Raw genomic sequence first — 15,157 nt, 5'->3', positions numbered from 1 at the left:
CCTTACCTCCACTTCGCGTGACGTCGCACACCGTAGCCACCCTCGCGCGAAATACCCCTTTCTCCCTAGCCTCAAAATTGATGAGTGTCATGAACAAGCATTAAAAGATCATCACTGATATAGATATAATAATGTCAGTCCACACATAATTTCCAAACATCACAAATCATGAACAAACAAAAATCAACTTAAATCCCTAAAATTCGAAAATAAGTTACTTCGAATTCACATTAGTCGTTTGATTAGACTTCTCAACTTGATTAGAAGAAGACTGAGTTGAACCAAAAGTAGCATAAGAAGTATTAGCAGGACGTCGCATCATCCACTGTTGTTGTTGCTGTTGTAGCAGAAGATTTTTTTAAACTGTCGAACGTCCCGCCAGGACGTTCAGCCCATGGGGCGAACGTCTTGGTCGGTCGTTCGCCCCATGGGCTGAACGTCCTGGCGGGACGTTCTACAGTTTAAAAAAATTTCGCCTGCGGGGTGGCTGCGATGGAGGTCGACGGTGGTAGTGGGAAGGTAGGTGGTGGTGGGGTGGTGGGGAAAAAGAGAAGGTGAAATGGCAGAAGGTTGGTGGTGGTGGGTAGTGTAGAAAAGAGGAAAGGGTAAATTGGGCTATAAAAATATATTTTGGGCGATTTTAAGTATTTTATGGGCCCAAAAAAAATTATCAACTGGTGATTTTGTCATAATTCTAAAAAATGATATATTTTTAAAAATATATTATATAACTTACTGTCAGCCGTTTATAGGAAGTGAAACTTCAAATCAAAATTAAATTTTCAGGTATACCAAACAACCACATCTCTATTATATATGGGAACTCTTGATCTTTTTGTGTCCACCATCTTTATCCAGAATACCCAATAACCAAATAAAATTATTAATTGCATTCTCTCCTTTTTTTTTTTATAAAAAAGGATCCCTACAAATGCAAAGTAGTTACATCTTACATCTGCACCAGTAAAAACATAAAATAGAACGATATTACTTGAACGACAATTAAATTAAAATTTCCTCCGAAATCACCAACATACAATGTCACGCACGCATCGCTTGCAACATATACTAGTATATTATGTGTTATTTTTTTTTAATGTGTTTGACGTATTAGACTTCTAAAGGGTGAGTCCTTTTCCTAAAAACATTTGGACTAAAAAAATTTGAGTTTAATTAGTCCAACAAATTTAAACTAAACTGAATTAAACTTTAATTTTTATACTTTTCGCATTCTATTTACACTCCTCGGTGGAACCATTAAAGCTGAGCAATTGTTCTCTAGATTGTACCATAGCCTCCAACATCCAATTGCATGCCATAAAAACAAAAAAGGCCCACAAATCCAAGCATGAGCCCCCAAAATTCCAACCTTGTTTGGCAAGGCAACCCACCCGAAAAACCTTTTTCTCTTCCTCCCTTAACCCTTTTTCTCCACTTCCTCAATTTCGACTTTCAAAATTCATATTTTTCCCCACCTCAATTTTTTTTGGAGCCAAACAAACAACCCCTAATCCCTCGCGCCCCAACACTTTTAATCAAATTAATTAAATTCCCACATAATAATTAATATCGCCAAATTATCCAATTACTATAAAACCCCCTAAATAAATATTTGCTTTTCTTTCCTTCCAATTTTATCCGCCTCAACTACTCTCTAATCTTTTTTCTCTCTCTCCTCTCTTTCTGGAATTTCACACTTCTCTCTTTCTCTCTCCTCCGATTCACTTTTCCGATATTAATTTCATCCAACAAATTTTCAAACTTTACAATTGAATTTGTTTCATATTTCAGATTTTCCGTCGAATTTTCGTCCAATTGTTCAACAATTTGATTGCATGTTTTGGTTGATTTCGTGTGTTAATTCGGGGATTTTCAATTAGGGTTTGTTTTCCCGTGAATTTCGACGATTTCCCCCCTCTTTTCGAGCAATTGGAAACCAGTGAAGCTTTGATTTTATTCCGAATTCAATTTTTTATTTTTTGTTTTGAGGTTTTTGATTGGTGATAATAGGGTTTTAGGAACAGTCTGAAATTGGGAATTGAAATCCTAATTTTTTTCTTACAATCGATGACTTTAGGGAAGAGATGATTGTTAAACGACCATCTAATTTTGAAATGCCTGATCTTAAACGATGTGATTTTGAGGATTCTGGAATTGAAGAAGATGATAATGGAGTTTCTGTGCATCTTAAGAAGCGAAGAACTGCAACACTTACTTACGGTTACACTCAGAATGAGAGTAATGCCGCAATGAGCTCATCTTACACAGAGGGTGGTTCATCTTTTGGGGAAGAAACGGAGTCGGATTCGAAGACTGTTGCTGTGTATTCAAGAAAAACATCGAGAGGGCGGGTTCCGACATTGCCTTCTAGGTTTAGTGACTGTGTTGCTGGTTTAAAGAAGGATAGTAAGTCCAAATTTGCTGATATTGAGTCAGGTTTACATGAAATTTATCTGAAAAGACGGGATAATAAGAAGAATAAGCTAGAAGGTTCGAATTTCAGCCCATATTTGGTTAAAAAGGAGTTTAAGGAGGAGAAACTAAAGTTGCCTAGCTATAAGTATCATCCTTATTGTCAGGACACAGAAGAGGATGGGATGATGAATGATTTTTTGTATAGTAAACCTTCGATAAATGGGTGGAATTCTTCAGCTTTCGTCGCGAATAAGGATTATATGCCGGTGGCTGTGCCTCTTACTAGTGACAAGTGTGTAGGGAGAGGGTTAAGGACCAAGGTGAAACAGAAGAAAGCGATTTATGGACCGCAGGACTTTGCTTTGGGGGATATAGTGTGGGCAAAATCAGGGAAGAGATACCCTGCTTGGCCTGCCATTGTAATTGATCCAATGTTGCAAGCACCTGAGGCGGTTTTGAGTTCGTGTATACCTGGTGCTATATGTGTAATGTACTTTGGTTATTCGAAGAATGGAAAGCAAAGGGTGAGCTTCTCATATCTCTATTCATATTAATTGAAATAAAACGACATTATAGTTATATGGCTGCCTAGATTTTAAACCTTTTCATGTTTTTATTGGTGATAACAATCAGGATTACTCGTGGCTTAAAGGCGGAATGATTTTTCCATTTCTCGAATACCTAGACAGGTAAGTTTTCAAAAATCTTGTTGAAATTTATTGTCAATTTTTTTGCTTAACATGACTACTCGAGTTCAATTGATATCAACCCCGAAAATTTTGTTTTATCAGTAAACTCATGATACAGGTATGATGTTGTGATGTTATGTTCTTCATTAAATAGTAGGATACTCTGGTTTAGTGTTTAATCTCATACTACTTGCTTGGAGCTTTGGTCATATCTTGAAAGTGAACAATTTTGCATGTGATCCGTTTATGGTTACTATAATGCTGTTCGCTGGTGGGTTCGAATAGCATAAGTTATTTTGTGATTAAAACAACATAAAATTAAGGATATTTAATGGTGAGAAGGAGTTGAGAAACATTGCCAATTTGAGACGCTGCGAGGTTCACTGTGCTTTTCACTATATATTCAGATTTCAGGCGCAGACTGATTTGCATAAAAGTAAGCCGACTGATTTTAGAATGGCCATTGAGGAGGCCCTTTTGGCAGAGCAAGGGTTTATGGATGGGCAGTTGGGAATGGTAACATCAACTGTTTATGACGCCAACCCTCATGGGTTTCACGAGGCAACTGGCTCCAACCATCTTCAAGATTGTTCTTCCCAATGCCAGGCATGTACACTAAACATTTTTTGTGTTCATTTTGGTAGATGTTTTAAATTTGAGAAAGTGCTGAATGTCGATGTCATTGCTTATGGAGCAATTTGATATAATTTGCATTGCTTATTAGCCTTTCCTTCCAGGTGTATGCCTTGAATAACATATCTCCCATGCCTAACTATCAACTATGACATATTGGCAGCTTTCTTGAATTGTTTTTGTATCAATGGAATTCCTTTTTACAGAAGGGCTGCAAGGTGCACCGTAAGCTGCAAGGCTGTCTAGCCGATATGTTCATGTCTTTTCATTTCTTACTTTGTTTACCCTTTCTTTTACGCGGGCTTGGTGCAATTAAATCTTGTGAAGTTGTAATTTGGATGTGTCCTTTTGGGTATGCTAATCTGCCTTTACTAAGTGAATGATAAGGAATTGGTTCCTGTGCTGCTTGATATGATTAGTTTTGCTTACTTTTGGTGATATTCATATTAAGATCTTTTTTCAGGATGTTCATGAGAAGAAGAGAGATACACGCCCTTGCAGTGGATGTGGTTTGGTTCTCTCGTATAAATCATTTATTTCCCATCAAGGCCGGTTGCTGTGTAAACATTGTGTCAAGGTTTTATACAGAGCTGATCTTTTTTATTTTATTGGAAGGATGTATTAGGAATTTGAAATGTTATTAAATATCAATTTTGATGCAGTTACTGAAGTCAAAGCAGTACTGTGGTGTGTGCAAGAAGATCTGGCACCATTCTGATGGTGGCAGTTGGGTGAGGCTCTGCAATTCTGTTTTGATTCATGATGCTCCCCTTTTGGGTTAGTTCAATAACCTGAAATTGAGTTTTGTTCCTTGCATAGGTGTGTTGCGATGGCTGCGATGTTTGGGTGCATGCTGAATGTGCTGAAATTTGTGGCAAAAATCTCAAGGTCTGTGTTCTCCATGCTTCTGTTGTGTTAACTGGACCTGGTGCGTATATCTAGCAAAGGACTGTGCTGAAAGGTTTTTTTTTTTTTTTTCTTTTAATTGAAGGATCTGGAAGATGCTGAGTACTACTGCCCTGATTGCAAGCCAAAGTTTGCATTTGAGCCATCGTATACAATAGTAGTACCTGAAATCAGGTGTGTGCATGCTGTCCTGGTTTCTATATATTTTGTTGTTGATGTTATTATCATAAGTGCTGTCTTTTCTGGCACTCCTGTACAGTTGCCTATATTGAAGAAAAATTGCTGAGACTAATTAGTGCATTGACTAATGTAGACAACCAGTGCCGCCTGCTGAGGTAACTGTTTTGTGCAATGGTATGGAAGGAGCATATATTCCAAGCCTTCATTTGTAAGTCCTGAAGAATAGAAAAAGATTTACTATATTCCCTTGATGTTCTTTTTTCTTTTGTAACTTCTTTCTGCCATTGGATTGGCAGGTGGGATTGTAGATTGTTCCTGTTCCTTGATTGACAAAACTTGCTTTTATTTGATGACTATTTGTGCTATTCTGTTTCCTTCAGGGTTGTGTGTAAGTGTGGTAAATGTGGGACAAGAAAGCAGTCATTAAGTGAATGGGAAAAGCACACAGGCTGTAGAGCAAAGAAATGGAAGTATAGTGTGAAAGTCAAAGGCTCCATGATCACCTTGCATCAATGGGTACGGCAGCCTTTTCTGCTTTAAACAAAAAATGTAAAAAAAATTAAAATTTGGTTATCTTGCATTTACCAATGTGTCACAGTATTAGTATCACTTGCTCTATTTGTTTATAATTATCAACTAATAGTAATGGATATGCACTATCTCTAGATTCAGATTTTGCTATTTTGGAGTATCTTTCATTTATCTGAACATATATGACCATGGTATATGTGTGTTTGAGTGCTTATGCATATGTACCATCATGTGCAGCCTATGCTTTGCAACTGCAGCTTGTAGCTGTCTGATTTCTTGGGACTGGAGCATCCTTATCAATTAACTTTGGGTGTTTGGTTTAGGCATGTTAAGCTAGCATTCTTCTGTGGCCAGCTTTTGGATTGTTGCTTATATTTGTTACTTTTTTTTTTCCTTATACATTTATAACCTCCTTTTTACCAAGTAATATGACATCATTGAACTTATATCTGTCACTCTTGGAGCTTTGGAAATTGTTAAGTCTATTAAGTTTTAGTTTACTTTTGAAAGTTAAGAAATAATAATGTGGATGTAATGGCTTAGGTTCTCGTTTCCTCATCATGCTTTATGTTGTAAAATTAACAGCTGGGTTTGGTAGTAGGATTGGAGGAAGGGGAAGTGAAGGGTTTATTTTCCATGTTTGGATAACAATTAGATTGATTGGATGAGGCAAAAGGGAGGTTTCTTTTGTTATTTTTGGATAATAACTTACTTGGGTGAGGTATTTGTGGTGGGGGAATAGGAGGAATTTATTTTCCTTGTCATAATAAGAAAATCTTTTCAAAGTCTTGCACTAAAGTTTATTGTCACTTTCTCACTGCTCCCTCCCTATCTCCTTCTGTGGATCCAAAACAGAATTCCTGAGTCCCACTGTCGGTCATCAGGGTTTCTAATATTACCTGAAATCTAAACAGATTTTTTTTTACTAAAACTGCAACTTCTCACTAGAACAAAGAGATTTTCTGGAGGACAACATTCAGTGAACTTAAGACAGTTCTGATGCAATTTGGTTGCGGCACTTGGAATCATTAATGCAAACTATGCAGCAAAGGCTGTGCCAATTCAGCAGAGAGAGGGGGAGGTGGTCGAAGATGTCTTGAGCTGTGATTGGAGAATCAAGGGCTGTTGCTGAGATGGCTGTCATGTTGGTGGAGAGAGAGGTCAACGTGGCAGAGGTGATGATTATGTAGGGGAGAGAGGGGAGGTGGTTGAAGAAGTTTTGAGGTTGGAGAACCGAGGGCTGATGCTAAGATGCCAAGATGGTGGTGACAATGGTGGCAGAGATGATTTTGAGGAGAGAATGACGAGAATTTTATGCTTTGATGAAGTTGAAGTGTTGAGACTTGAATTCTGCTTCCAAGGGAGAAATTCTGTAGGCAGTTTCAGAATTAGGATCTTTGAGAGGTTCTTGGGGGTTCCAGTTTTTATGACCCTACTAAGGATAGAGAGAGTGTGAAGTGCTGAGTGATAACTTCAAGCAATGAAGCAAATATGCTCGTGCTATTATGCTGCCAAGTCCTCATCCTTAGTAGGGAAAAAATAGGAAGCAAGAATAAGTTCAAGCAACGTATCACTTTTTTCCACATAAAATCAGAGCGGTTCATTTCCTTCCCCTCCCTTCATCTTCTGTCTGAATAAAATCTTTTTCCTTCCCTGTTCTCCCCTTCCCTTCTAAAATTTTTAAAATAAACTGGTAAAGAATCTTCTTATGTGTATTACTTATGCAGTTGTGCTTTATTGTTCCTTTTATATTCAATTAATCACTAGCCTAGTATTGGAGGATATGCTGAATGGATGATTTACTTTTGTTGGAAGCATATAATTCAGATTTCTATCAGTGTCTTTCTATCCTTAAGAATTTTGAGACTCATCTGCATGGGAATATTTTTTGTTGCATTGGTGTTTATTAAAATTTCACCAAAGGAACCAAGAATCAGCAAATTTACAGATGCTCTATGGATTTTATCTTTTCTTTGAAGGTTCATGACATGTTTAAGGTTGTACTGTAGTGACACTAGTTTTTTTTCCCCGCCAGCTCACAGATTTTGGAGCGAGTGCTGCTTGTGAATCTCAAAAGCTGGATAAGTCAAAATTATTTGGCTTTTTGAGAGGTGATTATTTTCTTTGATTATGAAAAATGCTCCACAACTATGTGCATCATTGTCATTCGTTAGCAGTATCGTGCAATCTATGAATAGTCCTAGTTCGTGTCTTAATGAGGCTCATATATTTCTCTTATACCCAGCAAAGTATGAACCAGTTTATGCAAAATGGACAACAGAACGTTGTGCCGTATGTCGATGGGTTGAGGACTGGGATTACAATAAAATTATAATTTGTGACAGGTGGGTGTGTCCTATGCTATGATCTTTCTACTCACTTTCCTGTCTAGATACATGAGTTCATTATTTTTAACTTGTACAGCATGTGCAAAATATAATAAATTCCTACTGTTGGCTAGGTGTCAAATAGCTGTTCACCAAGAATGCTATGGAGCCAAAAATGTTCAAGATTTCACATCTTGGGTTTGCAGAGCTTGTGAAATTCCTGATGTCAAGAGAGAGTGCTGTCTTTGTCCTGTTAAAGGCATGCTTCTAAACTTCATTAGCTAATTGGCTGAGAAGCTTCACTGTTTTCCAAGAATCTTCTTTACACTTGGGGCATATACTTGTAATTTTTGGTAGCCCATGCTAGGAAGTAGGAACTGAGCTTTTTCAATGGGAAAAATAAGGAACAGTTGTGAATCAGTGGTTTTTCTGTTTGTTGTTGCCTTTCTATCTCCGTAGTTTCCATTTGGAAGTTTATTATGCTATATTAATTTTTCAATAAGTTGGAAGTTCTCTATCATCCAACTATATATGTGGCTTTTTAGTAACTTTTTGTTGTTGCAGATTTCCTAATTTTTTAATACCACCTTTTTTGGTTATTCTTTTCCACAGGAGGTGCTCTGAAGCCTACTGACGTTGATACATTATGGGTTCATGTCACGTGTGCTTGGTTTCAACCTGAAGTTGCTTTCCTAGATCATGAAATAATGGAACCGGCAATGGGGATATTGAGAATTTCAATGAACTCATTTGTGAAGGCATTATTACTTCTCTCTTTCCTTTTCTTCCCTAGTATTTTTATTTTTTATTTTCTTTCGTCTTTCAAATCACTGGTCCCTAGCTAGGAGCACTCTTTGTTTTGGGCTAGAGGATGCAATGTTATAATTTTTATCATCATTAACAACATTGTTGGATAGTTGATCTGCTTTGCTGAATATGCCTTTTGGATGGTTGCAGAAATGCGTAATATGTAAGCAGATTCATGGATCCTGCATTCAATGCTGCAAATGTGCTACCTATTATCATGCCACATGTGCAGCAAGGGCAGGGTATTGCATGGAAGTAAGTTTTTTCCCTGTCATTTTCAACTGGTGGCTGTGGGGGAGAGTGCTTACTGCTTAAGTGGTTAATCATATTCATTACATGTCCTACGGCTAAAGTAAACACCTCAGGTGTTCAATCTTTGTAGCGAAATTGGAAGGTGAACCTAGGAATTAAATAGTGGCTTGTGTTTTGGTGCGACCAGACACTTGAGCTCCACATATATGAATGACAGCCTGCTAGAACTTGCATATCGATGTGAAATAATGAATTATGTCATCTATACGACAAAACAAATTTAAAGTCCTTACTCGCAATTAATTTCATTATCTCACTTGACAAAGCACCTCAATTTCACTACAGTCTACAGTTATAAGTAACAACCTATGTCTTTCGGACTTGGATGCGCTTATCGGATAAGGCTACATGTCCAAGTGTCCTACTCAGTTAATTTACAAAAAAATTTCCATGAATTTTTCTCAATATGAAATGTCAAAGTGTCTACTACCCATGTCATAGTATCGAGAATCGGACTTGAATGTTTGAGTTAAATTGAAGAGTTTAGAGTATTGTAGGTTACATTGTTACAACTAGTCTAGAATTTTAAGGTCCATGCTCTGTTTCTATCCTTGTGGGAGAGGGATAATTTTTGCTTATCTGCAGGCACATGCCGCGTTATCACCTGCCAGAAATATTTTTCCATTTTGCTTATCTTTTTATTTTGTCTTGTTGGTTCACTAGTATCCTGTTTTTCATTGATTAATTCTTTTAAAAATAAATGAACCTTCCCATTTAAACTTTAAATAGACTTCACATGGTCCTTTACGGGGTGTTATAACTTATAGAATAAACCTCACTTTTCTATTTGAAGTAAGTTTTCCTTTCCTCTCCATCACATCGGCCCCTTTTTGTCTCCATCCCAACAGTATTCGCTTACTGTTTTTTTCCCTCTATATCATCTTAAGAATATTTATATTTACGTTTAACAATTTTTTTTATCTATATGTCAAACCAAATTGTGAAATTCATTTTGGGATGGAGGGATCATAAAGTTCCTCTTTAAAAATCTGATAGAGCTATGCCTGTTTGGTCTTATTTTGCCTTGCTTTCATTCTCCTAACACAAAGCTGGAAGATACTTGGTGGGATTATGAAATTAGGTTTTGTTTATTCATTCTTGTGATAGTTATAGTGTGAATTTATGTGGTAAATGTTTTTCTGTATACTTTGTGCTGCTGAAAACCATCTATATTGGTGGTAAGTGGTATGCAGTTTGGTAGTTTGGGTAAGCTTATATTGACTAATCAATATAATTGCATTGTGTGGGCCAATACTTCTAGACTCGTTCTCAATCTCTTATTTTAGTGTATATTGATTGGCTCAAATATCTACCCGTATCACCTTAAGATCCTTGTGAATGCTTCTTGCAGCTACACTGTATGGAGAATAATGGAGTACAGGTGACAAGAAAGGTGTCATATTGTGCTTTTCACAGGTAATTTCTATGGTTTTCTTTTGTGTGGTTTATCTTTAATCCAGAAATTCATATTCTATGCAATTTTTCTCTATGAATCGCACCATTTCTAGCATGTGGTGCATATCTTTCTTGAACTTCTCTGGAATGAATTTAGGTTTCAGATTCGGTGCACTGTGTCTCTTGGAATGGTCAATTAACATAACATAGACCTTTCAGGGGTAATAGTATTGCAGTGTTCTTAATGCTGTGTATTTTGTTTTAGGAACCCTAATCCAGATGCTGTGTTAGTTGTGCAAACTCCAGAAGGGGATATTTTCTCTACTCGATTGTTGCTTCAAGACCATAAGCAAGGTAGAAGCTTCAAAGGTTCAAGGCTCATTTCTAAAAGAATTGAACTCCCTGACCCCATGCCTTCAAAATCTGATCAATATGATCCTCTATCTGCTGCAAGGTGCCGGATGTATACTAGGTCCAAAAATAAGGTATTTTCAGTTTACTCATTGTATGTCTTGCTTTTTAATCTGCATGTCTCTGAGTAAAGTAGATACATTCTGCTATTCTGGGCTTCTAGCCCTTAGTTAAGAGCTTTTTTTTTGTGTTTTAAATACTAGGATAATCTGCTATTTAGCTAACACAGGTCACTTTTGCTCATGTTATTCACTTATCTTTTCTTTTTTGGGTAATATTAGGAAGCAGGCAGAGATCCAATATTCCATCGATTAATCGGGCCAATCCATCATGATATTGCAAAGATTGATAGTTTGAATTCTTTCAGGGTACTTTTTGCGCTCTGTTGACTTCTTTGTTTTCAATTCTGTCTTTTCTAGATGGGTCCGGTTATGCATTTTATCTTCCACTTTATTTCCTCTACGGCTCCCTTTTTGGTGTTTGAGTTTTTCATTGATGTATCACTAGAATCCTGCTTCAGATGGCTAGCTTGATAAATGTCTATGTTTTCCTGTTTTCCTGTGCAGGACGTTAATCATGCAAAACAGTTGTCTTCGTTCAAGGAGCGCCTTCGTCAGTTACAGGCAAGCTTCTTCTTTCAGTGTTAGATTGCTAAGGCTTATGTTTGAATTTCTAACTAATACTTTTAATGGAACAGAATACAGAAAACCAGCGGGTTTGTTTTGGGAAATCTGGAATACATGGATGGGGCCTCTTTGCACGTCGGAGCATTCATGAAGGAGACATGGTATTGTGGAAATATTTAGCGCATTTGCTCTAGTTTGCTCTAGTTTGCTCAAGCTTAAATCTCGTATAATTGTTTTGAGCAACTTTGGGAAATACCAATAGGCATTAGATGCTAATGTTTAGATGCTTGGCCTAGTGTTTTTTATTTATCTACTATTAAAATATCTTCAGTCCAGTGAGCCCAAACCCGGAATTTTGCTTTCGCCCTCCTTGCATACAGACTAAGGAATGCTAGTCGTGGATTTTGTCTTATTTTTGGTTTTATTTATGCAACTATATTATATTTTATGGTTGATTAAAGAGTAGACCTGTTTACTTTCTGTGGTATCTTATCTATCTTGAAATCAATTGGAGAGGAGTAACTATAGTAATACCTAGTTACAGAAATAAATTCCCTTTTTTTTTTGGGGAAACACAGCAATTGTTGGAACTGGGTTACATCATCAAATGAAACAAGAAAAGGAGAGAGAAGTGTATGCTACATGAAGTGTCAAGTGTGTAAAAAATGAGGTAATGATTGAAGATGGAGGAGGAAAAAAGTAAGAAGGGCAATAAGGAGAATGTTTTATGAAACTTAGAAATATTGGACTGTTCGACTGGGCTAGTTCATAGGGCCTGGACTATGGTCGAGTCTCCTAGACTGGTGTATTTTTGTGGGTAGCACATTTAATAAATGTGATTTTAAGGGTTGGGCTTCCGGGTATCAGGATTAGCTGAACCAAAACTAGGCTGGTTTCTGGGGGCTGAGCCTGATTTGGCCCGTTTGGCCATTTCTTAACTGTTGCCAAGTTATTTTCTTGTTGCATGCTGGATCCTTGAAAGGGGGAGAAGGTTTTTCATGTTTTATATAAATAATTCGGGTAAAATGCACATTGGCTGACACTGAATCTTGCTTTTCAGGTCCTTGAGTATCGTGGTGAACAGGTGAGGCGCAGTGTTGCTGATTTGAGAGAGGCACAGTATCGTGTAGAAGGAAAAGATTGCTATGTAAGTGGAAATCATTTATCTGCATTCTCAGCTATTGTTGTTTGACCCACCTCCTTTCCGTTTTCCCTTTCTCCCTTTTTTTCTTTTGGTGAGGCTTTGGGTGGTGGGTGAGACTCTAATTTCTATTATCTTTGCGGTGTTAGATAAACTGTTGTCTATTTTTATAGTGTGTAACTGTATATAATAGCTGCATCCCTTGAGCAATGTGTGTACTCAGAGTAGGGGTAAATTGTTTTATGGTGTCTTCAGTCTTATAAGGATATGATTGCTTAAGAAAAAGGGGTATGTCATAATATTTCAAAAAAGATCCTGTACGTGGTGCCATATATGGAAATCGAATTATAACCAATACTATATACTAAGGTAATGTGACAACTGTTATTGGACATCTGTGTAGATAGAGAGTATGATTTATCTGCAATGAACGTGTGTCAATCAATACCTTTTGCCTTCTAAGCTTTAGCGATTGGTGATTCTAATTAAATAACAAAATAAGCGGGCATGCCTTCACCAAGATATATGTGCACCTGAAACTGTACCATTTTCATATTTCCCCTATGAATATTTTAGTATTTCATATGGCAAGCTGGGAATTGATGAAGGAGGTCCACGTAGTGATGTATTAAATTCGCTCCTATCCACATTTTGGTTCGCTTTATCTATATTTTTTTTTCTTGTTGCTTTAGGGAAATCTATCATTATATATCACCTGTCGGTTTTGGATAGAAATGGATATTGCTGGTCTATCTAATGTTCGCTTGTTTATACAGCTGTTTAAGATCAGTGAAGATGTAGTAATCGATGCTACCAACAAAGGAAACATTGCTCGCCTAATCAACCACTCCGTAAGCTCATGTTCCTCTCTATTAGTATTGAATTTGGCTCTTTCTTTAAAAAAAATCTCACCAAGATTATCCCTACTGCCAGTATTTGAGGCAATGAGTTCATTCATAATCTGATTCTAAATGTTGTGGTTTCGGTTGGCTGAGCTAGTCAGCTTGGTAACTCATCCAAACAGTTCACGTCCAAATCATTTCCTCCCTTTTGGACAGAACTTTGTGATTGCTTCATATATCTACCCCTTCACTAGAAAATATTCAAGTATGTATGAATCATCCAAGTATAACCTGATGAGATCATGTTATTTCAATGTGCACAGTGTATGCCCAACTGCTATGCTCGGATTATGAGTGTCGGTCATCAGGAGAGCCGAATTGTGCTAATTGCCAAGACTAACGTTCCTGCTGGTGCAGAACTCACGTACGTAATCTTCCTTGCTTTCACTAGTTTTGCTCGTTGGTTTTCCAGTTTGCTTATTTACTCGAAGTACTTCCTGCTGTTTGTGTTAAAATTTGATCAATAAATTACGAGTGTAGTTCTCATTTTAATCCCCTTTCTCTTGCAGATATGATTACTTGTTTGATCCTGATGAACGGGATGACTCAAAAGTCCCTTGCCTTTGTAGAGCTCCCAACTGCCGCAAATTCATGAATTAAAGCATCAAATTTTGCCATTTTACAAGCCTTGGAGAAAAATAACTAAAAGTTTTACAGGTTTTGATAGAGTTAGAAGAACTGACCCATATGCTAACTTGTGGAAGAATCTTCACTTCTGATAGAAGATTACGGCCTCCCTCTCCTCCCCCCTTTTTCTTGTGACAATATGTAAATTTATCAGCTTGGTTCAGCTATGGCTATTCATGGTTTTGTATACGAGTTCATTCTTTCAATGTAATTATAACAATTATTGAACCATTCTCGTATTATATCTTGTATAAATCCACAAATGTAGCTTGAACTCCTTTACTTTGATTTAATGACTAGAAGTAAGTTGAGAGCCATTGGAATTGATTTTTATTACAAAAAGCATAGTTCTGTGAATTGTACTATGAATATTGCATATTGTTCTGTTGTTTTGATTTTTGGTTTGTCTAAACGTATAGGTTCTTGAAATGGCCAAGTGCGAAGTATTAGAGCACCATTACTCATGAGTGAAAAACTTAATTATCTCACTCTTTTTCTAACTTTCTCTCTCTAAAAAATAACATCCCACAATCTTTTCTCAATCATCTCCTTAACCATGAATCATTTTTCAATCATCCTAACTACTTTTTCGTCTCTTTTATTTTTTTGACCCTATCCAACTACTTTTTCTCTCTCATCATCCAACCACCATCATACAATATTTTTATTATTTACTTTTTAATGATATGAAATATTCATTACTAATTGATATTTTATTATTAATTAATTAAATTAATAAATTTAAAATTATAATTATCATTTTAATAATTAAGTTATTTACATAATTAGCTTTTATTAATACGTAGCATATGTAATTAGCGTTTTCATTAAGTAATTAAATACGAAATTAGTTAACGTTTTTAATGATATGAGACACAATTGGCATTTTAATATAATTTTAAGAACGAAATACATAAAATGCTACATTGTTTGCGACAATTACAGACTTAATTAAGAAGAGTTAGAACAAAGAGAAGAAATTAGTGAAGATGGAGAAAATTAAGTGTGCCCAAAATATAGCAAAATGGGTCTCTATTTATAGATCTTGAAAAAATAAAGCCGTTGGTATTTTTATTTTATTTTTATTTTATATTTTTTAAAATATAACCGTTGTAAAATTTACAACGGTTATATTTTTGTTCTCCAATTAAAAGGAGACAAGTGGTGTGCGTGACAAATGGCACGCTGCAACTGGCGCTGACACGTGTCAGCGAGGTAATTTTTTTGTGAGGCAAAAAAATACAGAAATGCTGAC

At 36.5% G+C, this 15,157-nt stretch overlaps 1 protein-coding gene across 1 annotated transcript; it reads left to right on the top strand.

The window, feature by feature from the left end:
• Positions 1-1,472: 1,472 nt before the first annotated feature.
• On the top strand, positions 1,473-14,219 carry LOC104884396 (histone-lysine N-methyltransferase ATX3). Its single transcript, XM_010669061.4, has 23 exons — positions 1,473-2,939; positions 3,049-3,104; positions 3,512-3,710; positions 4,201-4,314; positions 4,400-4,468; positions 4,557-4,625; positions 4,729-4,817; positions 4,957-5,031; positions 5,204-5,339; positions 7,390-7,465; positions 7,600-7,699; positions 7,816-7,940; positions 8,294-8,439; positions 8,639-8,743; positions 10,152-10,216; positions 10,461-10,680; positions 10,888-10,974; positions 11,173-11,229; positions 11,304-11,393; positions 12,293-12,379; positions 13,150-13,224; positions 13,539-13,639; positions 13,785-14,219. Exons 1-23 carry the CDS (start codon positions 2,085-2,087, stop codon positions 13,873-13,875), a joined length of 3,087 nt encoding a protein of 1,028 aa, XP_010667363.1. The 5' UTR covers positions 1,473-2,084; the 3' UTR covers positions 13,876-14,219.
• The last annotated feature ends 938 nt before the right edge of the window (positions 14,220-15,157 follow it).

This window comes from Beta vulgaris, chromosome 1 (genome assembly GCF_026745355.1).
Source record: "Beta vulgaris subsp. vulgaris cultivar EL10 chromosome 1, EL10.2, whole genome shotgun sequence".
NCBI lineage: Eukaryota > Viridiplantae > Streptophyta > Magnoliopsida > Caryophyllales > Amaranthaceae > Beta > Beta vulgaris.
This window is presented reverse-complemented; position numbering and strand designations above follow the sequence as displayed.